Raw genomic sequence first — 27079 nt, forward strand, 5'->3', positions numbered from 1 at the left:
ACACCCAGCGATGCTCAGTTGTTACTCCAGGCTTTGCACTCAGAAATTGCTCCTGGCAGGCTCAGTGGACCATATGGATGCTGGGGATCGAATCCTGGTCAGCCGCATGCAAGGCAAATGCCCTACCGCAGTGCTATCTCTCTGGCTCTTGTATTGTTCTTTATACTGTCATGTAGCACCTACTCAGAATACAGGTGTTTTCTCTGGAATTAGCCTGGTAGCATGCACTTGGCCTTCCCTTTAGATGGATATAAAAAAATCATCTCCTTGGTGTCAGAGTGATAGCACAGTGGGTAGGGTATTTGCCTTGTAGGTAGCTGACCCAGGTTCAAACCAAGCATCCCATATAGTCCCCTGAGCCTGCCTGCCAGGAGCAATTTCTGAGCTCAGAGCCAGGAGCAACCCCTTCAAAAAATACACTTATTCTTCAAATTTTCATTATTTTTAAGTGAGAGAATGATAGGAACAGGGAACAGAGTGAGGAACATCAATAAGAACCCGAATCTGTTTGCTTATCATATTATATTGGACATAGTTGAACCTCTATTGAAAGACAGCATTAGGATATCCGGTGAGAACTACTGTGGATAGCTGGTTGCAGTGGGGGAAATTTTATCATTCTGTAAGGGCTTAAGTAGACTCTCAGGAAGTAGAAGGGTAAGGAAGAAGAAAGATTATACACAGGAAGAAGCACTGGGTGGGGAAGATAAAGGTTAGCAGATGCTTCTGAGAGGTAAAGGGGCATTGAGAAAGAGACCTTGTGAGCTTGAAAAAAGGCAGGTTAACATGAAGACACTCTTCCCCACTCAGCTCGGTTCTTTATTTGAACTGTATATATCTTGGGGGAATGAAGGAAGAGGTGGAGGGAATAAATAAGCAGGTGAAGATAGAAGATAGTAAAAGAAAGGAATCAAGGAACAAAGCTTAGCTAGCATTGATAGTACCCAGGAGACCTGGCCAACCACAAACAGTCCCCAACAAAGTTTCTTATCATCTGTATAATCCCTTTGTGTGTTTGTTTTGTATCATTTTATCATCTGTGTAATTTCTTGCTGTGCATTTTACTCCTTAGCATCTAAATTTCCTTATCTATAAGACTTCATTGTTAGTGTGAGGATCAATAAATATAGCCTTCAAAAATGCAAACTATAATGCTATACAGGTCTGGAGAGCTAATAGGAAGACTGTGGTTTGGACATAGTCATCTTAATTCAAGTTCACATTGTCTGGATAAATTTGCTAGAAATGCCATGTTTTCCTTGGGACTCAAAGCACATTATGCTGGTTTCTCGTTGTAGATTTCCACCCCAAAGCCATGGAAGGGACTTCATCTCTTTTTCCAATTTGCTTTTAAGAACCAAATTTATCTTCAGGAATTTGCATGAAATCAATGATGCTTTCCACCATTTCTATGGCTGCTGAAAAGTAATAAAAGAATTTGAAATCATAGTCAAATATGGAAAGCAATGTCATTTGAAAAATGTCAGTACTGTTTGGAGTGTGAGAAATGGGCAAATGAGAAGAGAGGGAATAAGGCTGTGTGATACTAGAAAACACTGCAAAAGAAGTTTTTGCAGACTTGGATATTTGCTACAGACGAATGAGCTTGGAAGCTTTGGATTTTGAGCCAGAGAACTGGGTGGGAAATTGGGCATCCCCACTTGGGCACGTAACATTGGATAAGTCATTTCAGTTTCCTGAAGCTCCATTAAGCTTAATAAAGACTAATGAAAACTAATAATTGGAAGGATTAGTGCAAGAATTAAATAAAGTAATGAATGTAACTCTTGGTGTATAGTGCATGTTGCGTAGTTCAGTTTAAACAAACCGTTTTGTTTCATTATTGCTATTCCTACTTTACATCATAATGAAGTAATAGTATTTTGGCCATTTTACTTGAATGGAACATGGAGGGCATATTTATGCTTCTCACCTGGTCCCTTGAGGCTTCCTATTAGTGTCCCATACTAGCTGAGTGATGTTAGAATATGTAGTTAGTTACTCAATTAGATTAAGAATCACAGATGTAAATTCCAGGGAGAATAAATTCCAAAGAAGAATGGACTCTATGTAATGAGAAAAACTGGATGGCAAAGCTAGCGCAAAGACAAGGTACCAAGGGTCTTATTCTGAACCTGCATTGTGGGTACAGTGAGAAAGAGTACTGTGATCTGTTTCTGCATTAAGTGGTGGATTAGAACTTTGCCAATGATTGGCATTTCTGGTTTAACATTCAGGGTCATATGGCTAGCTGGGTAGCAGCTTATTATGGAACCCTATCTCACAGCTGCCTTAGTTCAGAGAAGAGCACATTTGGTTCAATGCCATCTCTCTCCATTGTGATTTACATGACTTAAGTAAGTTCTTTCTCACTTCTAAGGCTTATATGACTTTGTGGATTATTTCTTGAAGTTTTACTTATTGTTCAGAGTTGGCATTAGCAGTAGTTCACCTAAAATTAGAAAGTTTAAGACAATCAGTTCAAAAAGGTAGAAAGGACATTAAAAAGTATATCCATTGGTTGAATGCCTATCATGTGCCAGGCATGAAGCTGAACTCTTGGCACATAGTGTTTTTCATCCTGCCATAAATCTATAAGAAACTAGTCTCTATGCTCACAGGAAGCTCATAAAGTTAAATAATTATCTGTAAATTGTATTGTACCTGTCCACAATGGTGAAACTAGGATTTGAATACACCAGGTCTCTTAACTCCAGATTTAATATTATTTTCTATGCCACAAAGAGTAGGTTAGATTGAGGTATTACATATATTTTTAATAATGAGCTATATGCTTTTAATCCTTGTTTGCTTTGGCCTCATAAACATTGATGATAAAACAAATGGTAGATTGAAAGGGTAATCACCCAACTCTTGATTTGGGTGTAGTGAAGCATTAGAAAGGGGCATTTAGGGCCTGAAAGATAGTATAGTAGGTAGAATGCTTACATTCTTGAATGTGGTCAACTCAGGTATGATTCCAGATACCCCATATGATCATCTGATCATCTGAGATGCTAGGACTGATCCTTGGCACAGCCAGGAGTAAGCTCTGAAAACCTCCACGTATTCAAACCCCCTTCCAAAAAAAAAAAAAAGATTATTTGGTGACATTGTATAGAGCCATAATAATACTCCAGTGTGATGGTATAGAGAGAAATAAGTGAACACTCATTTGGCATCTTGGGTGACACTATGGAATGCTGGGAATCAAACACAGATTGGCTATGTGCAGGACAAGTGTCCTACCCACTATACTATTACTCTGGCCCCCCAGAGACTTCCTTCTCACATCCTTCTTTCCTGTAGTATTCCTCTCCTACTGGTTGCTTCTCCACTTACATGACTTTCATCTGTGGCCCCTTATAATTTCCTGGGGCTTACAGGAGACCAGCTGGCCCTGGGTGATAAACACTAATCAAAGGACTTTATCTTTTATGTCCTCTATGTCTGAGGCTGCCACTTGGTAGAACTCAAGTGTCTTTTGCTTAAATGAATCGAAAAATGTACAGTACTTTCCACTGTTCCGTGATTTAACATTTGTTATGTGTCAAATAGTGAGCAAAAGTTTTATACATATTCTCATCTCATTTGAGTTTTATAAAAATAACCTTATTAGGCAACCATTCTTTTTATCTCTACCTTACAGATGAGGAAAAGGAAGCTTAGAATGGCTGAGTAACTTAACCAGAGCTAAGAAGTGGCAAGTCTGGGATTTGAATCCTGGCTGTGCAAGTCCAGAGTTTGTTTCTAATCACTGTGAGAAAAACTGTTGTTTGATTAAAGACCCACATCTTCTGGTAGAATGCCAGGTGGATAAACAATAAGCAACAATGAACAACAGCTAACAGGGACAGATGTTGGGTCATAGTCATGAAGGAAAGCTCATTAACAATGTTTCTTTCTTTCCTCTCATAGTTGTTTATATATGTAAAATGTTAGAATATCTTAACTAAGGGGGAAATGTTGTCCATTCTTTTTTATTTGTTTTTGGGCCACACCTGGTAATGTTCAGAAGTTACTACTGGCTCTGCACTAAGGAATTAATCCTATTGGCATTCAGGGGTTCGAACACAGGTTGACCACATGGAAGGCAAACACCCTATATACAACCAGCTATACTATTACTCCAGCACTAATGTGGCCCACGGGAGATTGCTTAAAGGATTAGTTGGTTTAATACCCAGTACATCCAGTACACCAGCACCATCAGGATTTACCCAAGCACTGGACTAGGACTAGTATTGTTGTATGTGGCCTCTAAAACAAACAAAGCCAAATAAGAGTGGCTCACCAGGGACCAGAGAGATAGCACAGTGGTAGGATGTTTGTCTTGCATGCGGCTGACCTAGGACGGATGGTGGTTCGATTCCAGGCATCCCATAAGGTCCCCTGAGCCTGCCTGAAGCAATTTCTGAGTGCAGAGCCAGGAGTAACCCCCGAGGGCCATCTTGTGTGACCCAAAAACAAACAAACGAAAACCAACAACAAAAAAAGCGGCTCACCAATTAATTGCTGAGTGCTCAGAGGTAGGAATATTTAAACAGATGGAGTTTCACCTCAAAGCATGAAATGACCTTCAGTTTCTTTCTCTTTTAATTATATGTGCCATATTTATGGTATTTGTTGATTATTGAAATTATTCATTTCATCTTCTCATGAACCCTATAAATTAGGCACCTTTATTTCCTGTATTCTCCTGAGAAAACTGGCACAGACAATTAACTACCCAAGGCACACAGGTATGTACAGTCCACCTGGGCTGTCTCTGGCTTCCTGCCAAGTCTCAGGAGTCAGCATAATGTTAAGGAATAGAAAGGATATGTGCATATTCTAAAACCTGATGGTCCTTTCTTTTTTCCTTTCCCTGAAATGAAAGGAGGAGAGAATTGCCTGCATGTCCTTATTTTCCTCAGACAGCTGTGAAGGAAGTTTTTGGTCCTTCTGTGGTGAATATCTGTGATGTTGATTATTCAAGCTTCATGGACCTTAACCATCAATCCTTTATTAAAATGAAAGAATTGAAACCTGGTGTTTTGGGGGAAAGTTCCTTAAAATAATAGATACTAAAGAAACTAGACCTTCTTTTCAGGAATTAGCCTCACAAAGTAGGGATGTTGCTTTATCTAGTTTCTCTTTCTCTCCTATTGAAACCTCTGAGTGTCAAGAAAGACATCTTTCCGATAGTAGGATGCTGGGAGCAGAACATTTTAATCAGGAGCCAATTGAAAAAAATCAGGTTCTTATCCTGGCTATGTTGCTTATTAAGTGTTTCTCAAGCAAAATGTTTTACTTCTCTGTCCTTAGTTTTCTCCATGGTGAGTATAATCGACCCATTGCAGTTACAAGATTGAAATGGACTCATACATGCCAAGCCCTGGACATGTATGAAGAAGTTCACTAACAACTGTCATTTTAAAGCAATATGATTAATATTACAATTTTTTCTTTTTTAACTAATATTTTTCCCTTCCCTCTCCTTTGTTGTGGCAGTGACCTGGGGTCACCCCACTGGTAAAGTTGCTTGCACACTTAGTTGGACTCACACACTTTAGTTTTGATGCTTGTCAGGGCTCACACACACTAGTTACAGGACATTAGGATGGTCTCTGTTTTAACCAGGAACCTTGAGTAGCAGTTCCACCAGGATTGCATGTGGAACAGGGCTGGGTTCAGAACTGAGGATCTCCTGCATATTGGACTCCCCCACCTCAATCCAAGTTACAGTCCCGAGCTCAGTATTCTGATTTATTCACATGTGGAGGCATATATCTGTGTTTTGGTTTAGTTTTGTTTTGGGGGGGCCATACCTGATGGCACTCAGGAGTTACTCTTGGCTCTACATTCAGAAATTACTCCTGGCTGGCTCAAGGGACCAGATGGTATGCCAGGGATCAAACCTGGGTCATCTGCATGCAAGGCAAATTCTCTTCCCCATTGTGCTATTACTTCGGCCCTCTCTGTATATTTTATTCAGTCTAATGTATAAAGATATATATGCGTAGATAGAAAGATGGATTTTAAGATATATATAGAGAATGAAGTGAACATCATAACAATATTATCTTCTGTATAATGTGGTATAAATGAGCATAAAGATAGAAGCAGCAGTGAAAGAACAAAGTTCCCAGGAAGACGACAAGGTTTTAGTTATTATTTATTTATTTAATCCCTTCCCTCCCAAACTGGCTATGTAACTTTTATTCATTTTCATTTAAATTATTTTTTTCATTTATTTAGACACCATTATTTATGTGGTTGTGGGTTCTTAGGCAAATAATGTTCTTGCCTCCATTGTCCTCCTCCCACTACCACTGACCCCAGATTCCCTTTCACTCGCCAACCCATAATTCCATGTTGTAGAGACAGGTTTTTTTGTGTGAGTGGCATATATTTTTTAATTTTATTATTATTTTAATTTAGACACCTTGGTTACAAGGTATCCAAAAACTACAGTTTTTTTCCCCAGAGATAAAGTTGTTTATGATTGAGTTACAGTTATACAATTTATAACAACCTTTATCAGTGCTCATTTCCCTCACCAAAGTAAACAGTTTCCCTCTTACCCTCCCTGTTGTCCTCTTTCCTCTCCTTCCCTCTCCCTCACTTGCCCCTGGGGCAGGCATTTTACTTCTCTCTCTCTTTTTTCTTTTTTGACATTGCAGTTTGCACAACTGCTAAGGAAGGGATTGCCATGAATATTCTTTTCATAGTATCGTATTTTCCGGCTTATAAGACAATTTTTTTAACCCATGAAAAACTTCTTAAAAGTTGGGTGTTGTCTTATACACCGGTATGTTGAAACTTACTCCAGCTTCAGGCATGAGTGATTTGCACCCCCTTATATTTACCCTTTACAAAGGCATCCCTCTGTTCAGCTTTTATGGAACACAGAGGAGGCACTCTGTCTCCCTCTAGCTTTCCTATTAATCACTGCACCTTAGCCAGCTGCTCTTGGAGGAGCCCCCTCGCCCTGCTCTCAATGTAGATCACTGTATTATGTTTACATTTTTGATGACAAATAGCTTTATGTTTATAAGTGACAATTTTCCAGATAAATTTATGCATGACAAGCATTTGAATTGAAATTTCCTTATTGAAACTAAGTTTTATGTTTTTTAGTTTCTAGTTGGTGTGCATTAAAAGAGAATTAGTTTTATATGGTGAATATAGCCCCACACCTATATTTTTAACAGAAAAAGTAGGGGGTAATCTTATAAACTCAGTTATCTTATATGCCAGAAAATACAGTAGATCCTTCCTATTCTAACTGCACTCTCTGCTCTTTGTGGCAAACTTTATACCATGGACTGACTGGTCCTTCTAATCCTCATCTCTATTATCTCTGAATATCATCTCTAAACTGTCTTTTATTTTCCCTATATCCCACAAATGAGTGAGATTATTATGTATTTGGGTCTATAATTCCTCTTTAAGCAGTCTTTCCCTCCAGGGATTCTTACACACATACATGTATGTATGTCAACTAATTTTTACCATCTTTTTACAATAATGCTAACATGGAGTTTTTCAACATAGAAAATATTCAAGAAATCATGGTTTGCCCATATGGGTATGGTTAAGTTCTGACTATAAATGAATAATATGTTCTGTGAAGTGACATGTGACAATCCTAGTGGTAGATGGTTAACTACCCAAAAAAAAAGCAGGATTCAGAGTGGTATAAATTACTCACATTTGTACACAGGTGCCAATATACCCAGTTTCCTGTATAGAAGACCATCTGAAAGGAAATTCCCAACAATGTTGGCAGTTTTTCTGGGGAATTGGGGGCTGTAGCAGAGATGGAGATGTGGCATCTCAGTAATGCTATTATTTGTGATAATTTTTCTTTTATATCAAACATGTTACTGACTTTTCAAAGTTGTAAATGTCAAGGAAAAAATGATGAAGGCACAGAAGCAGTTGCTATTTGAGTCATATGAGCATGTAGCTGAAAAATACAAGGAATGTCTGAAAGTAGTCTATCTGAATTTGAACTCTGGTTCTCCCACTTGTTTACTTGGTACCTTTGGATTATTTAGTAAATCTTGATTCAACACAGGCCTTTATCAATGGAAGAGCATTTTTTTTCTGGTAGGTCTGTAATAAGATTTAACGAGATACTCTATGAGCAGTGTTCAAAATGATGTCTGTCCCTCTGAGAGCCCTCAGATAACTTCGTGTATTTCTAAGAAATTCAGCTCAATTCTGTATTTCTAGGAATATATTTTCTTTAAAAAAGAAATTTTTACTTTTTATTTTGGTCATATTGTTGGAACAATGTTTATTGGCTAGGAAGCATATACTCAAAATATAAAGAAAATAATCCTTCCACTATATTCTCAAATATCCAGCCATGTGATTTGCATGTCTTTTTTGGAAAATTGTAATATATCCTTCTGCTTTTCAAATGGTGCTATATTGGGACAACTAAGTTTTTCTTTGAGCCACCTAGCCGTGATTTGGGCCACCTAGCAGTGCTTAGGATCCTGTGAGGGACTGGGGGTCATAACTTATGGTACTGAACCCTGTGCTCCTGTGTGAATACTATACACTCCATTCTTTTGGGCCATTTCCTTGCCACCGAGTTAAGTTTTCTTATACCTCTGCTGCAACAGTTGCATAAAATAAATAAACAATCCCACTCATCTTACCCAGCTAGTGTTGACAAAAATGTGCCTACTAAGGCTTATAAACTGACTAGAGAAAATGTAACTTAACTCAAACTTTCCTTGCCACCAGAAAATTAATTCAGAAATGACATCTTCCAGTAATGATAAATGTTGCTCATATTAAGCATACAAAATCTGCTACATCCTCCAATATTATTTTTTGATTTTCGTAAGCCTTGAAAAATAGGTGTTATTTTATCTATTGCACAGACAAGGAAATTGGTGTATCAGAGGTTAAGTGATTTGCACAAATCTGACTAATTCCAAGGAATAGGACCAGAATTTGACAGCAGGTATATTACTTCAAAGTCTGTGACCTTTCTATACTTTGCTGTCTCCTTGAAGATAGAAATTGTGACTTGACTTTTGTGGTACAAAGAAGAACAAGCTAATGTTTCAGTCTCCTTACAGCCTTGAATTACTGTAGCAGTGCCCAGGAGGCAGGGTCATTCTCTCTTGCCAAGTTGTTGGATGTAAGCATCACTCATGTTTATTCCTCTTTCCACCTAGGTGGCAGCTTTGAAATACATCCCATCTGTCCTCCATGATGTGGAAACAGTCTTTGATGCAAAACTACTCAGGTGAGAGTTTATGAGTTTTTTCTGTGCTTTGTTGACAAGCAGAGGTTCTGAAGGAGAGAAGAGTTCTTGTAGGGAGTTCAAGAAGGGTCCTCAGTGAGGAGGACAAGGAAGGACACATGGTTATATTTTGATTCAGTTATGCCAGATTTTGGTAAAAACAAATAGAAAATGAGTATTCTTCTTAGATTATATAAATAATGCAGAATACAAGTTAAAAAAAATGGTGTTTGGTGTGAATGCCACCTAATCGTTTAGAGGTTATTTGGGGTTTCCAATCTTTGCTCTGCAAGCATTATAGTTGTAAATTCTTTCTCTTTCTCTTTTTCCTTAAGTTCACCGAGGTTCTAAGAGGACACATAAAGACTTTAAATGTTTATATCAAAATGTTAGGGCAGAGAAGAAACTACGATGACAGTGATGATTGGGAATAATCACTTTGGAAAAGAACGAGATGCTGAAAGATGAAGTAATAGGCATACTCCTTCAGCAACAATATTGTCACATCACAGTGCCTAAAAGAAAAACAAGGAGGGAAGAAAGGAGGGAGGAAAGGAGAGAGAAAGAGAACAAAAAATATCTGCTTGCCACAGAGGCAGACAGGGGAGATGACAGGGGAGAAGGTGGGAGGGAAACTGGGAACATTAATAGTTGAAAATGGTCACTGGTGAAGGGTGTTGTACATCGTATGACTGAAACTCACCATAAACAACTTCAAAATTGTGTATCTCAGGGTGATTCAAATACTTATTTATTTAAAAAAATATCTTGAGATTTGGAAGTATTACAAAGATCGGATAAAGTGAGGATAGGAGAAAGTGAGATAGGATAAAGATAGGATAAAGTGAAGGATATAATATCCTTCACTCACCTTTCAAAAAGAATAACTATGGCTTCTAAACCTACACCAGGAGGTTAATATTGGTAGCACTCTATTACCTATATTCCAGACTTTATTTGTATCTCATCCATGTTCTCACTCATGTCCTCTTTCAATGACATCTTTGGAAAATTTCTGCTGATTCCTGTCTTTCAGATCTCATACTAATGATCTCAGGAAAGTTACATAATAATAGTGTAAATTAATTGAATTCTGCCCTGATTCTTATACCATTACTCTGGGACACAACTCCCTATTCACTTCTTCATTACATATAGTGCCCTGTATTGATTAGTTTCTTTCCATGTTGCTTGTTCACAGCCACTAGAATATTAAATCAATGCAACTGAATTTCTTTCCATGGTCTCCTCTCCACTCTTTGCATCGCCTGTCACATATTAAGTGCTGTTCAATGAGCAATTGAAAGAATGAACTTTTTTTGCAAAACTGACAGTAGCTATAATTTTATTTTTTTAATTTTTATTTAAGCACTATGGTTACAAAATTGTTCATTATTGACGTTCACTGATAGAATGTACACCACCTTTAACCAGTGTACCCTTCTGTCCACCAATGTCTCCCATTTCCCTTTCACCCCTACTACACTCCCTGCCTGTCTCTAGGGTAGGGATTAGTTTCTTTCTGTTCCTCTATCTCTCTTTCTCTCCTTTTTTTTTTTTTTTTTTTTGGTTTTTGGGCCACACCCAGTAAAGCTCAAGGGTTACTCCTGGCTCTGCACTCAGAAATCGCTCCTGGCTTGGGGGACCATATGGGACCTCAGGGAATCGAACCAAGGTTCGTCCTAGGTTCGTCCTAGGCTGGCGTGGGCAAGCACTTCGCCCCCTCTTTCTCTCATTTTTGACACTGTGGTTTGTACTATTGTTAATAGAATAGTGCCTTGCACGTCAGAAATTTTTAATTTAATTTTTTTTTTTTGGTTTTTCAGCCACACCTGGTGATGCTCAGGGGTTACTCCTGGTTATGCTCTCAGAAATCGCTCCTGGTTTGTGGGACCATATGGGACGCTGGGAGATTGAACCACGGTCCATCCTAGGCTAGCACACGTAAGGCAGATGCCTTACAGCTTGCGCCACTACTCCGGTTCCATAATTTTTTAATTTTATTTTGAAAAAGCTGTTTTCTTAAAAAAAAAAAAAGGCATTTCTTTTGTATATATGTCTTAATTCTGTCTCATGACTTGTTTTTTAAAATTAAGAATAGCTTTTGATCTTAAGTCTTATCTATCATAAAGCACTTTGATGGCCAGAGTTGCATGTAGTAGTAAACCCAGATTTAATATCTGACCCCACATATGGTCTCTCAAGCACCTACAGGTGTGATCCTTGATTTCAGACCCAGGAATGGGCCCTGAGCACTGCCAAATGTGGCTCCAAAACTAAAAAGAAAAAAAGCATTTTTGAAGCCTAAAAATATTTAATAAATAAATTGGAATGGTAAAAACATTCAAACCTGTAGATCCCTGGTACCAAATATGGCTCCCCAAACCCTGTCAGAAGTGATCCCTGAACACAGTTGGGTGTGTTTCAAAACCCAAAATAAAGTAATAAAGTACAGACTTGGTTTTAAACCTACCTTCCTTCCTTCCTTCCTTCCTTCCTTCCTTCCTTCCTTCCTTCCTTCCTTCCTTCCTTCCTCCTCCCTTTCCTCCCTCCCCTTCCTCCCTTCCTCTCACCCTCTCTCCCCTTCATCCCTCCCTTTTCTCGCTCCCTCCTTCCCTTCCTCCCTCCCTCCCTTTCTCCCCTTCCTCACTTCTTCCCTCCCTCCTTCTCTCTCTTCCTTCCTTCTTTGCATTATTCCTTCTTTTCTTCCTTCCTCTCTGTGTAACCTAAGGAAGATGAGTTAGCCTTTTTAAACCTTAACTTCTCTGTTTGTAAAATTGGGACAAATGCTGAATATACTAAGAGAGTGTGAAGTTTAAATGGCATAATAATGTCATACAGAAATGTGCTAATACAGTAAGTGCTAGTATTATTTGTCAGCTGTTACTTCTCTTTGAACACTATCCTAAAGGGCGGTCCAGACACCTGCAAGGAATTGGAGAACCATGGGAAAATGTCTATCACCTTTGGCTCCACAGAACTGATAGTGCCAGGATAGGTGGTGAGTGCTATGAAGTGGGAGACAACTGATTTAACTATCTCTCTGCACTTTTGTTCTTTCTGCTCTCAGCCAACTACTATATGAGTTCTATACCTGCATTCCCCCTGTGAAACTCCAGAAACAGAAAATCCAGTCTATGAATGAGATAGTCCAGAGTAACCTCTTTAAAAAGCAAGGTAAGTACAAAAGACCAGCTAAGGAGCTAAAAGACCACCTCCCCCTCAGTTTCTCCTCTCCTGTTGGTGTCTTTTGGACCCTGCTCAGTGGGACAGATCACTCTGCCAAAGTACTAAACTGTTCTAACAACTCCCTTGGTCTGAGTAAGTGAAAAGTAAAATAGCTGACAACTTAGATATCAAACTTTAAATTGATTTTTAAGAGAGCTTAGGTTGCATTGTTTGTTTCTCCTGAGAATGTTTAATGAGGAAGTAAGTTTGGAGGCAGATATTTTAGATTATTATGCGTAAGATTTCTACCCCTCCTCCACTCTATACCCCTAAGATGCTTTGCATTTGATGTCCTTCACTCAGCGGAAGTAGATAAGGTTTTTTTTGGTACAAAAACCTATTTTGGAGAAGTTCAAGATTTCAATAAATGTAAGAATAATCTGGAGAACTTGTTAAAATGAGAATTTGTGCAATCCATGTTAGGATTCCGATCGAATAAAAATAAGCTGATTTTTTTAATAAAAACGTCATTAATAATGTCATTTAAAATTACATTTTTCAAAGAAAAAGCTATTATTTTATTTGCTTGAATCTTGAATCAAAATGTGAAATGTTAAAAGTTTGTACAGTTTTCAGTGTTTGCTTCCATGTACGAACATCCAATGCGTGTGTGCCATGTGTGCAAACATTAGTTTTGCTCTTACTCACATAATAACATATCATCCATCTGTCCTGTCTTCACTTAATGACATTTCTTAAAGAGTAGAAGACAAAGTGGGTCTGGGAATGCATCAGAGATTCTTCAGATTTTGTAAACAGATCTTTGGTACCCTTCTGACAAGGGTTGGATTCTCTTATTTCTGAGGTAAGTGAGCTAGTTAGCCATCCCTCCTGCTCCAGATCTATCCAATGAGGACATAAGCATCAATACCTATTACTTCTTACCTCCACAACTCTGCCATTACTCCCAACTGTGAGGGTGAAACAGGTGAGCTTGGGATATCAGTACAGTTTTCTGTACCCTAAGTCCAATGCTTTCCAATATAAAGTTCCTCTTTTCCATATGGTGCTAGTGGCCACATGAGAAGCTAACTGCAAAAATCAAGAGGTCTTAGAAAGCAGAACCTTCACCTTTCATAATTATACAGAGCAGAGCTTGAATATTTATGCAAAATGCCTGGTAATCACAGAAATATTCAGGAACCACTTTATTGTAAAAATTATTTTTTCTTCAATACCTGCTTCATATGGTATATCCATATTTGCTGTCTGAGTCTTACACTTGGAGTAAGGGTAAGCAGTGTATTTGAGGAGGAAAGTGTTTATGTTTGTGGTTTCTGGATCATATAACTGGGTGTGTGAATGCAAATTAATGCTATGCAAATGAGCTTCATTTGTACATGGTGCTTTATGTAAGGTCATCGGAAGCTAAATCTGGACTTCCTTAAAATAAACCTTCCATGTTCTGACTCCAAGTTGTGACTTTAGCAGTGGTCGTTGAGTTGCCCTTACTTTTGCCTGCCCTTACTTTTGAATTAAACCTGCCTGTTTCTGCATAGGGAGTCTCTTCTTGGATTTTAGGAGGCATCGCTGTAGAGATAGAGATGATTTCTGCCCTTAGGATATGACAAAGATAACTCCAACTACACATGATACCAAATGAAAAGCACAGACAATATTGCTTGGATCCCCTTCATTATTCAGGGATGTTTAGTGTGGAGTACATATGGACTCCTGAAACCATCCAGGATTGGGTGAATAGTGGCAGTTCTCTTCCTTTACTGGACTCAAAACTCTTGGGCTGGGTCTGAAGATGGCTCTGGGGTTACATGATCACAGGGAGGTAATACAGTTGGTGTTCACTGTTCCTTCTGTTTCCCAAATCTTGGATTTGGTAAGGTCCCTTTGGTTCAAATTATCTGACAGAAGACTAATATTATACATAGTTGCAAAATTTCAGCCTTTCTTTATTTTATATAATTTCTTTATTTAATCCCCTTGGTTATAGAAATGTTCATATTTGGGTTTCAGTCATACAGTGAACATCACACTTCACCAGTGCAACTTTCCCTCCACTAATGTCCTTCAATCCACAACACCTCTGCTCCTTGACTTCTGATTATCTTTCTTGCTATAATTTTCATGGTAGTTGTCAGTGCAGTTAGTGCTCCAACTGAGCTTCATATCATCTCTGTTGTTTCTGGATTTTTCTAATATCCCACAGATGAGTGAGACCATTCTTTCTATCTTTCTACCTGAGTCATTTCACTCAGTGCGATAGTCTCCATGTTCACCCATGTATAGGCAAGTTTCATGACTTTATTTTTCCTAAGGCTGCATAGTATTCCACTGTGTATGTACCACAGTTTCTTTTGCCATTTTATCTGTTGTTGAGCACCTGGATTCTGGATTGTTTTGAGAGTCTGGCTATTGTCAATAGTGCTGTGCTGAATATAGAAGTGTGGAGGGCATTTTTGCGTTGTGGTATTGCTGGATGATATGGGGCCTCAATTTCCAGTCTTTTGAGGAATATACATATTGTTTTTTTTAGAAAGGCTGAACTGGATGGCATTCCCACCAGCAGTGAATGAGAGTTCCTTTCTCCCCACATCAATGCGAGTATTGGTTGTTCATGTTATTTGTGATGTGTGTGAGTCATTGTGGTGTGACATGATATCTCACTGATGTTTCGATTTGCACCTTCATGATGATTAGTGATGTGGAGAATTTTTTCATGTGCCTTTTGGCCATCTGTATTTCTTCTTTGAGAAAATGCATGTTCATTTCTTCTCCCCATTTTGTGATGGAGCTAGATTATTTTTTAAGTTGAGTTCTGTCAGTACCTTGTATATCTTAGACATTAGCTCCTTATCAGATTGGTATTGGATAAACAATTTCTCCCATTCCATGGGTAGCCTTTGTATCCTAGTCACTGTTTCCTTTGAGGTGCAGAAGTTTCTCAGTTTAATGTAGTCCCTTTTGTTTATCTTTGATTACACTTGCTGGAACAGTGGTATTTCCTCCTTGAAGATGCATTTAATCTCAATGTCATGGAGTATTTTATCTATGTGTTCTTTTATGTACCTTATTGTCTCAGTCGGACATCAAGTCTTTAATCCATTTGGATTAAAGCCATTTAAAACCATTGTGCATGGTTTTAAAGAGAGGTTAGAACTCACTTTTTTGCATGTGGCTAACTAGTTGTCCAATACCGCTTCTTGAAGAGGCTTTACTTGCCCCACCTTGTATTTATTACCATTTTATCAAAGTTAATTGATTGTATATCTGGGGAACATTCTCTGAATACTCAAGTCTATTCCATTTATCAGAGTCTTTGTTTATTCTGATATCAGGCTGTTTTAATGACTATTGCTTTGTAGCACAATTTAAAATCGAGGAAGGTGATTCCTCACATTTTCTTTTTCCCTAATATTACTTTAGCTATTCATGGGCATTTATTGCTCCAAATGAATTTCAGGAGTGTTTGATGCACTTTTTTTGAAGAATGTCCTGGATATTCTTAAGGGAATGCATTAAATCTGTACAATGCTTTGGGGAGTATTGCCATTCTGATTATGTTAATATTCCCAACCATGAAGAGAGTATATATCTCCATTCCTTTATGTTATATTTTATTTCTTGAAGAAGTGTTTTATAGCTTTCTTTGAATAGGTTTTTCACCTCTTAAGTTGAGTTGACTTCAAGGTACTTGAGTTCTGGTGACACTATTGTGAATGGAATTTTTTAAACGTCTATTTCTTCTTTATTTTTATTTGTATATAAAAAGGCCATGAATTTTTGCATGTTAATTTTGTAGCCTACCACATTGATATTCAAATATTTTGTTTTTGAAGCTTTTGGGAAAGTCTTTAGGATTTTTAAAAGATAGTATAATGGGGCCGGAGCAGTGGCGCAAGCAATAGGGCATTTGTTTTGCACATGACTAACCTAGGATGAACCACAGTTCTATTCCCGGGGATCCCATATAGTTCCCCAAGCCAGGAGTGATTTCTGAGTGCATAGCCATGAGTAACCCCTTAGCATCACCAAGTGTGGCCCAAAAAGCAAACAAAACAAAACAAAATAGTATAATGTCATCTGCAAACAGTAAGAGCTTCTTTCTTTCCTATCTGGATGCTCTTCATATATCTTTTGTACCTGATTGTTATGGTGAGGGTCTTTGCATCTGTGTTCATCATGGGTATTGGTCTGTAGTTTTCTTTTTGTGGCATCTCTCTCTGCTTTTGGTATTGTCATTAAAAAAATTGGGGAGTGTTTATGTTTCTTTAATTTCCTGGAAGAGTCTGAAAAGAATTGGCAGTAAGTCCACTTGAAAGTTCTGAAAGAATTCACTAGTGGACCCAGGCTTTTGTTTTGGGTAAGACTTTTTATTAAGATTTTAATTTCCTCAATGGTGATGAGTCTGTTTAGGTTTGCTTGATCATCCTGGTTCAACTGTGGAAGATTATAAGAGTCCAAAAATTTATCCATTTCTTTCAGATTCTCTTGTTTTATGGCATAGAGTTTTTCAAAGTAGTCTCCGATTACATCTATAACCAGACCCCCAGGTTCCAAAATAAGAATCTGGTAAGACATGGGTCTGGAAGCAAATGTTTACACAGAAAATAATACACACAGTGAAGCAGTACAAGAATGGATTCTGAAAATCCAACACTCTAGCTATGAATCCCAACACACAAGCTTTTAGCTTCTAAGAAGGTAAGCAGCTTAGTGGAGGAAGACCAAAGAGTGAGAGCCTGCCTTCTTGAGATCCCTGCTTATATTCAGAAGAACAAGGCCACACCCTAGGATTGGAGAGAAATAAGTAGTAAATAATCCAGTAATCTTATCACCATATCACACCCTAGGGTGGAGTATGAATATTGATAAGGGTGGGACCAGTAATCCAACAATTAGCCTTTGAATTTCTGTAGTATCTTTAGTGATCTCCCTTTTTTCAGTTCTAATTTGGTTTATTAAGTTTCCCTCCCTTTCTTTGTGAGTATTGCTAGTGGTTTATCAATCTTGTTGATTTTTTTCAAAGAACCAATGTTTGCTTTTATTGATCTTTTAGATTGTTATTTTATTTCCACTTCATTAATTTCTATTCTAAGCTTTGTTATTTCCTTTTGCCTACCTAGTTTTTGTTTATTTTGTTTATCCCAGACTTCTATTTTCATCTGCTTACATTCTTTGAGGATTTTTTTCCATCATCTGATCATTTGGTTTTTTTGTTTGTTTGTTTGTTTGTTTTGTTTTTTTCCCCATCCCCCTGATCATTTGTTTTTAAGGCTCTTTTCCAACCTCTCCTGTTGAATGGAGTTGTTAATGCATCTCATCTTCCAGCTCACTGATTCTGTCCTCAACAGCTATTACTCTGCTGGTGTGACTTTCCAGTGAGGTCTTTATTTTACCTACCAACCCTGTTATTTCAGTTTGAAGTTTTTTCATTTATACTTTCATATCCTCTTGATTATTATTTACTATTCATTTATTTTGTTCCATGATTTCTTTGAGTTCTTTAAACCATCCTTCAGATTTCTTCTCTAACATCTTTATCAGAGAGGCTATATAAGTGGCCAGTATTTGTTTGGTTTGCAGAGATACCATCTTCATTCTCTAAGCATGGTGGTGTTCTGTGTTACTGTGTTTGCAGTATGACATTTTCTACATGTTATGATAGGATTCATTATCTAGAGGATATGTGTACAGCTAGCTGCTCCACTCCGTGGCTGCACTCTTCTCAAGGCACAAGTCTTGTTCGTTTCCTTCTGGTCCACAGGGTGGGCACCTTTGCTGCCATCTCTAGGGGGTAGGACAGCTCAAATTGCATCCTTTCAATACAGAGTATAAAAGGTAATCAGTATTTTCTGGGCCTATTTTGAAGATATTGCAAAGAGTTGTTTGTCCATCCATGGTTCATATGGGACTAGTACACTCTTATCCTTTCCCCCTGTATTGATGCTAAGTAAACTCCTAGCTTAAAATAATTCCAAAGCAAAACCAGTTCACTCCTCTTTAAGTCCTCTTGGTCCAAATGAACAGTATTTGAGTCCTTAAGCACTCACTGGACATCAGGGACTCATGGGTGAATATCTCTCTTTATATCCTTAAAAAGGTAAGTTTGATCACTTTGCCAAGTCTGCACTGTAGTGAAATCTCTCCTGTTGTTCTCCCTGTAAAGTGCCCTGTGCCTCAGGGATGTGATTTGCTTTGTGGCTGCTCATTTAACTGCCAGATATGCAAAATGCCTGGAGTATTGTCAGGGACAGTAACTTGTACTTACAGCCTGGAACATTTGTATTGACACCAAGCATAAGGCCCAGAAGGCATTTAAGCACGTTTTTGGCAATGATTTTATCAGATTGTTTTAGGAGGATCCTTTAGAAAAGGGGTAACTTTTTTGCTTTTAGATTTGGGGGTCACATTCCTTGATAGTATTCAGGGACTCCTCCTAGCTTGGTGCCTGGGGATTGCTACTATTGATGGTATAGAGCCTGGACTCTGGCCTACAAAGCCTCTCCTCAAGCTCTTTCCTTTCATGCGGACAACCTCCATTAAGCAACTTTGTTTTATGACCTTTTATTTGTTTTATGATCTTAAATAAATGTCTTAATTCTTGGAATTCTCATTTTCCTTACCTGTAAAATTGGAATAGTAACGTAATGAGTCTGATTGAGTTGTTGTACAGATGCAGCAGCATAATGTGGCCAGTCGGCCTGGGGTTTGGGAGAATCAGGGGTGACCATCCGCAGAAGTCCCAAAGGGACAGGCATGCTCCGTGTGAGTAACTTCAGGGTTCAGCAATATGAGAACTGAGAATTCTCAGGAGACTAATTTGCTGTCTTCTCCAATCCAAGTTCAAACTTGCCTGGTGGTGATGATGATAGCAAGGATGAATAGCTATGCCCTGAGAAAGCTCGGGGGGGAGTCTACAAGAAAAGCAAACCTTCTGCGCCTTTGGAACAGATTTGTCCCTATGAGAACCTAATTTCTAAGTAATGTGTCTTTTTAGTCTGATGCTAATCAGATGCACCATCTGCTTCAGTGTAAACGGCTTTAGGATCTGCATTGCTCGCTTTTCTCAACTTCCAAAACAGAGGGAGAGGAAGGGAAAACTAGAGACAGAGATTCAGAGATACTAAATGGTAACAGAGAAGTGCAGAGATAATGTTCACTCTGAGAGATAAACAGAGACAGAGACGGAGACCTGAAAGAAATGTTGTGAAACTTTCCCAATATTTACTTAAAGCTAATGGATTTTTTTCTCTTGGAAGTTTCATTGAAAAACTATCCTTTGAACACAAAATATCCAATTTTCCTTTTATCAAGACATCATTTCCTTCTCTCCCCTGTTATCTGTTGCCCACAGTAGTAAGAGCTGCTGGAATCTCAGTTTATAACAGCACGGGCAACTTTGTGGGGGAGAGGGGTTTAGATAACTGGGCCCAGAGCAATGGGAGGTTATCTTTTCTAATCCTAGCATTGGGCTGGGGAGAAAGGACCTCTCACTGGAGCTATTATTACTTTGCGTCATGAATTTATGTAACATCCCTGCGCCTTCATCATTCTGCACCGAGAGCAGAGATATTTCCATTAGAAGCTAGCGATCACACAGGGTGGTCAAAAGCAAGGTTTACATGTACCAAGCTCTGAGTTCCATTCCTGGCATTGGGGCAAAAATAATATAAACTTTAGATTCATATAATTCTTGTTTTTCCTCTTGACCAGATCAATTACTTTCTCTGTTCCTTTGAGCAAATAATTTCTCCATGTTTTGCTTTTCTTTATCACAAAAAGGATTATATATACATATATGTAATATAAATGTATAATATATATTCACCTAGTATAGAGCCTTGGGCAACTATTGCTTATTAAATGTCAACTACTATATCTGTCATATAATAGTGGCCATGGGAAAAATAATGAAAACAGCTTCTTAAGGAAAAGACATATTTATTAAATGCTAGCCATGAATCAGGGGTCAATAGAATATATAATATACATTAAATTCTCACAACAAACTAGAGGTTACAGTATGTATTAAAGTTTTCATACATAAGGCTATGTATTCTGTGGTAGCAGTTTGACCCTGGAATCTTAGTAGTTTTTGTCTTTTTTTCTGTCTTTTTTTTAAATTTTTCTTTTATTAAGCACAATGATTTACAATTTTCATCATAGGTGAGTTTTAGATGTACAGTGTTTTAGCACCACATGTAGTGGTGCTACTCCTGGATCAATACTATGAAATCACTCCTAGCAGAGCATAAAGGACCATTTAATGTCAAGGATCAAATCTGAGCATCCTACCTATAAAACATGTATTTAGCCCACTGAGTGATCTCTCTGGGATCAGAGTACTTGCTTCTTAATCCATCTCACCATGGATTCATATAAAGGATTGCTTTTATTTATTCACATATTCACTTCTTAAAATTGGATTAAACACCCAAGCGGTCACTACTTCAGGCAGAAAGTAGAAATTTAACAATCATTTAAGCATCACTTTAACCTTATGAAAGAAACCACTTCTTCCATCTTTTATCAATCATTCTACAGCTTGTCTTTCTGTGCAGTTTGATTATGTCTCTATATATTATTATGGTCTGTTATTTTAAGTGTATAAAAATGGTACTGAACTCTGAGTAATAGGGGGTGAACTTACTCCCCTCCCTCCTTATATTTAACTAATATTTATCCATGCTCAAGGTTCAAGATTCACTTTAATTGTTTTGTCAGGCCCTACCCCTGACTCTGCAATAGAAATTATTCCTGATAGTATTCAGGGGACTATGGGGCTCAAACCTGGATTGGAAGTTTGCAAGGCAAATGCCCTGACTGCTGCAATATCAGTCTGGCCCAATATTTTGCTAGTTATAGAATATTTCAAACTGGGGGCTAGAGCAATAGTGCAGCGGGTAGGGCTTTGCATTGCATGTAGCCAACCCATGATGAGCCCATCACATATGGCCTCCCGGGCATTCCAGGAGTGATTTCTGAATGCAGAGCCAAGAGTAACCCCTGAGCACTGCTGGGTGTGGCCCCAAAACCTATTAAATAAATAAATAAATAAATGTTTTTTAAAAAAGAATATTCTAAACTGTCTATTTCCAGCAGTTGGGTTGTGCTAGTATTTTACTGATACCAAGAGTATTTTAGTAAATGTCTGTTCTGAATGTTCTCGAGACTATTTGTGACCCATAACCATAAGTAGTTTTTCTTGCTTATAGGGAATATGAACATTTAATATCTGTTTTCCAGAAGTGGTTGTGCCTATACTCCTACTAGTAATGCAGTAAAGATTCTTTGAATCCACATTCCCTTTAGCACCAGAAATGTGAATTCAAAAATTAAATTGTCTCCTTTATTTTGACCAAAAAAATGGCACAAAATATATCAGAACTGAAATTTATTTTATTTTCTTCATCATCACTTATGCTAAAAATTATGTTTGCTGCTTGTATTTCATGTCCGTGACATATCTGTCTATGTAATTTGTTCATTTTTATATTGGTATGGTTTTATTTCTTTTATTGGTGTGCAGGATACTATATTACATTATTGTATTATATTATGTATAATATTCCTTATTGTTTTTGAAGAATGTCAATATTGTGAATATCTCCTCCTTATAGAAAGCTTGTCTTGGGCCCAGAGAGATAGCACAGCAGCGTTTGCCTTGCAAGCAGCCGATCCAGGACCAAAGGTGGTTGATTCGAATCCCGGTGTCTCATATGGTCCCCTGTGCCTGCCAGGAGCAATTTCTGAGCAGATAGCAGGAGTAACCCCTGAGCACCGCCGGATGTGGCCCAAAACCAAAAAAAAAAAGAAAAAAAAGAAAGCTTGTCTTAAGTTTTTACTTAAGTTGTATTTTTTCAAACATTAGTTTTTAATATTTAGAAATCAAATGTAATAATCATTTGTACAGTCAGATATTTTTGCCTTGATTATAATATCCTTACTAATCCCAAGGACTAAGAAATTCATATTTTACTAAGAATTCTATGTTTAATCTACAAATTACAATCTATATATCTTGTGTTTTATTGATAGAGTAAGATGGAAATCTACTTTGTTCCCAGTTCCATGTGCCACTGGGCAATTTTCTTTCTCCATTTTAGTGTCATTTTGCATTTCTAGGCCATGGCTCTTCACTGGACACTTGAAGGCAGAACTATTGGAGTCTGGAGTCAATTCTTGGTTCACATATATTGTGCAGTTTCTCTGTGTTAGTTGAAGCAAGAAGGGTGAGGAAAGGGGAATTACCCTGAATTAGGTTCCATATAACATTACATGCTGGGAATTACAAACCACAACCTAACACTTCTGCTTAAACTCTCTTTATTAGTGCAGAAAGAAAATAGTTTCTCCAGATGATATCTTTTTGTAGTAGTAGAAGTGTTTGGAACTGTAGAGAACCTTTTGTATATTCCTCATATGTATTATAAAAAGAGCATGTATAAAAAGGGCATGGAATGTAAGGAAGAACATCTGAATAATATTATGCCATCAACAGCAACTGTAGCCTATCTGTGATGAACGCTTCTAGAACTGTGCTAAACAGTGTCCACTACCTCAATTATTGTACAGTTGCATGATCTTGAGGAAGTCATTTAACCTCTGTAGCTCACAATATGAGGTTGAATTTTTCCAGTGCTCTTTGAGCACTAAACAATATGCAATTTATAAAGTCATTTTCTGATTTGTAGTCATTTTTCTGATTTGATAATGCTAAATTGTTGTACCGTTGTTTAGTGTCTAAACCTCATTCTCCCATATACTGTACCCCCAAATTTCCTTTTATAAAGTTTATTCTATGTATCACATGTATCACATAGTTGACATAGTTGATTGTAATACTGACTGCTGCAAGTCAGCCCCTGAGGGGGTTGACTGATGGAGGGATGGAGGATGAGGTCTTTCCCCTCCAGCTCGGAGCACATGTCTGCCACCCTGTCCAGCCGACGGCGGGTAAACAGCTCGCAGACAGTCAGGCTTGTGGAAATATTAGCTTTATTCGGTGGACAAGACTGAAGTCCAAAGACTCAGCATAAATTCCAGCCAAAAAGCCTCTCGCTTTCCACAGACCCTTGTTTTTATCCCCCAGAATCAGGTACCACCCAATGGTGGTATCAGATACCACCCAATGGTGGAAGCAGAATCAGGTACCACCCTAGGATGGGGGCAGAATGCCAAGTCACACCCTAGGGTAGGGCACAATCACTGATCAGAGTAGGGTCAGTAACATAATAATCCCCTAAAATATTTACATACACAACAACTGACCACTTATCTGGACACAAAAATATACTTGTTTCCAGATAAGTGGGAACAAAATTATTTTAAAAAGAAATAAAAGAAAAAAAGAAGGAAGAGAAGAAAATGAAAATTAAAGAAGTACAGCAACAAGCAAAGTTGTGGAAATTATTGTACTATCTCCAATCAAGTCATTGTCAGAAGGTTTAGTAAGCTCTTGTTGCTAGTTGACCATTCTGTTATTTAACTTGTTTCTGGACCTTAGGTGACTTCAACTACACATTGACATCTAAATTGGTGTGCTCATATGGAAATGACAGTATTAAACAAAAATAGAGTTGTCGCACAACCATGAATGTGGCTGCACAGTCCAGGAATTCAAACATTATTGCTGATACTGTCGTTTTGATAAGGCATGTTTTAGGCTGGCAGGTCTTCCAGAAGTGTAAAAACGTAGAAGAAGAGAACTTGTACTTACTCCCAAAAAATCCTGGTGATATCAACCCAAATGCCAGCGTACTTGGAGTTTTGGTCAGATCGGTGTCTTTACAGAGAGTCATAGAGGGTTGGTGCAGCAGGGCCATAGGCTAAGCAATGATGGTGGGTGATGTATCCAGCAAGCACAGTTTCAGCAGTGTGGAGTCTACGCCCTCCTCCTGAGATTGCTAGTTTTCAGCTGCATGGCCATGTATCCATTATTTTTCATGGCTTGGTTTACATCTCTTAAAGAACCATGATTACAAACATGTTTGTAGTTTGGTTTGTAAAAAAGAACACCTCCTCCCTTCACCAGTGCAACATTCCCACCACCAATGTTCCTCATCTTCCTCCTCCCCCACACCCCTTGCCTCTATACGAGATTGGCATTCTCTTTCTCTCACTCACTTAAAAAAAGGTAAACTAAAAATAAAAACAACATTGTAAAAAAAAAGTCTTCTCTTTCAAGAACAGAGTGAGTCTATGCTCTGGCAAAGTGCACACATAGTAACTGTACATGTCACCATTACCCAACATTTCTAGATGTCAAGATTGAGCTGAGGGGGGGCCAACAAGGTGGCGCTGGAGGTAAGGTGCTTGCCTTGCAAGCGCTAGCCAAGGATCAGGACCGTGGTTCGATCCCCCGGTGTCCCATGTGGTCCCCCCAAGCCAGGGGCAATTTCTGAGTGCTTAGCCAGGAGTAACCCCTGAGCATCAAATGGGTGTAGCCCGAAAAACCAAAAAAAAAAAAAAAAAAAAAAAACCAAAAAAAAAAACAACGACTGAGCTGAGGAATTGGGCCATTTTATAGAGGGTGAAAGGGGTAAAGGGAAATTGGATGGTACTGTCAATTATTTTCTTTTAAATAGAGCTATTGAGTTTTGAGAACCTGAGGTTTTTTTTCCCTTTCTTCTAACATTTGAAGGCATCAAAGGTCTTTAAATAGGGGTTTGACCGTCCTATCTACAGTGTTACAAAGCCACATTCAGTTCCAAAATGTCCTTCCACACTTGGAGATCTGAGAAGGGGTTGGGCCTCACATCTCTTCACTTTTTAACGTGACTGATCACAGAATTCAATCTCAGAAACCTTCAGATCTAGAATCAGAGAAGACAACGATTTAATAAGCTGCAGGCAGAACAAGTCCAAGAGACATTTATTAAAAGGGTCTTTTATTATTTTTTTTGGCTAAGAAAATGGCATAAAATCAAAGAAAAAAACCTTCTCCTTGAACTTCCAAAAAATACTTAGAATAACAGCTTCTAATTATATGATGCAGAGCAAATGGATTTTGAGGGACAGAAATCCAAGATTGTTTCTTTAATGGAAATCCAAATGAACTGTTTGGGGTTAAAAAAAATTAGACTTTTGTCATTTACCTTATTAAAACAAAATAATACAATCAGGCAGATTTTGTATTTTTCGATCTAAGTTTCATCCATGTTTCATGGGATTTTTTTGTTTGTTTTTGAATTTGGGCAACAAATAGCAGTGATTAGTTGAATCCCTGTGCTCAGTTATAACTCCTGGCAACTGTAGGGGATGCTGGGTATTGAATTTGGGTTTGCCATACCAGACATGGCCCTACCAGTGGGTACTATCTCTTCAAATCTTTTCTTCTAATATTGTGATTATGCTCTATGCAATGGATATATTATGTATTTGTATAAGTGGATAGTTTGTATGCATTATGTTAGACATACTGAGGGAGTTAATATGATTCTTTAAAAGACTTTTATGTTTACTTTAAACATTTAGGCTTTATTTCTATAAAATTACATTCATGGATGGTTTAAATTACACTGAGGTAGATTTTAGAATGTTTGAGCTTCCATTGTTAATTAGTTTAAGTTTGATTTTGTTGATTGTTGCTCCAACCAACATCTAAAAACCAGTGTAAATTCAAGTAACATTTACTGAAAATATTGCAGCCTAGTACTTTAAGAATAAGAAAAATATACTAATGATAATTTTAAGGCCATTTATTTAGTCATTATTTTGTTCCAGTTATTATGCTAGGCTTTTTGCAGGTGATTTCATTCATTATCTGTAAAACACAGATATGATAGCTATATTTTACCAGTGAGAAAACTAAAGGTTAGAGAGATTTTGCAAAGAGTCACACACCAAGTAACCTGGCAGAGCCAGGATTCCGGAAATATACTCCATGAATCACTGTACAGTGTGGTCTCTGGAACAGAAGGGTGTCTGCCTCGTTACCATCCAGGATGCTTGTACTTGAGAAAGAAAAAATTTACTCCTAAGGTATTAAAAATTGATACCACACAGGCCAAGAAGGTAATAAAAAGTAAAGATTATAATTATAACATTCAATAAGATATCATAATATACAGATGTCTAATGTCAGCTTCAGTTGTATTTTTCACAACAGATTTTCCACTTATTAAGCATGGAACTTCTTTGGAGCTAGAGAAATAGTGCAGCAGACAGGGCACTTGTCTTGCATGTGACCAACCTGGATTTGATCTACAGAATCTCTTATCTACCCTGAGTCCATTCCAGGAGTGCTCCTTGAGTGCAGGTCAGAAAAAAGTCTTGAGAACTGCTCAAAACAAATAAAACAAACAAAAACAAACCAAAAATAACTTTTTTAACTTCACAAAGTAAGTTTTTTTATGTATTTGCTTCCTAAAACATGATACTATTTAGTCTTTATTCACTTTTCCACCTTCACAGAACCATTTCTACTGATAAATATTTCTAAACTCATAAGTAAACAAGCAGAAATGAACCATGCATACTCAGCTCAGGGTGGGGACAGGAAAGGGTGAGGCCAGGGTGGAGTCTAAGTTTGGAGGAAGATATAGAGGAATTTGTGGATCAGAATTGACTGGTTGTTGCCACACTGATATGTGAGCTAAGAGCTCTCTCTCATTGTGTGTGTGTGTGTGTGTGTGTGTG

The 27079-nt window shown here is 38.0% G+C and overlaps 1 protein-coding gene across 1 annotated transcript in view; it reads left to right on the plus strand.

Moving 5' to 3' along the window:
* Positions 1–27079, plus strand: part of DOCK2 (dedicator of cytokinesis 2) — a 442819-nt gene that overhangs the window by 129318 nt on the left and 286422 nt on the right. The window contains exons 25-26 of the mRNA XM_049775655.1: positions 9186–9256; positions 12324–12430. Coding sequence (XP_049631612.1) covers positions 9186–9256; positions 12324–12430 — 178 coding nt within the window. The remainder of the gene's footprint in view (positions 1–9185; positions 9257–12323; positions 12431–27079) is intronic.

The sequence above is a fragment of the Suncus etruscus genome, chromosome 6, assembly GCF_024139225.1.
Source record: "Suncus etruscus isolate mSunEtr1 chromosome 6, mSunEtr1.pri.cur, whole genome shotgun sequence".
Lineage (NCBI taxonomy): Eukaryota > Metazoa > Chordata > Mammalia > Eulipotyphla > Soricidae > Suncus > Suncus etruscus.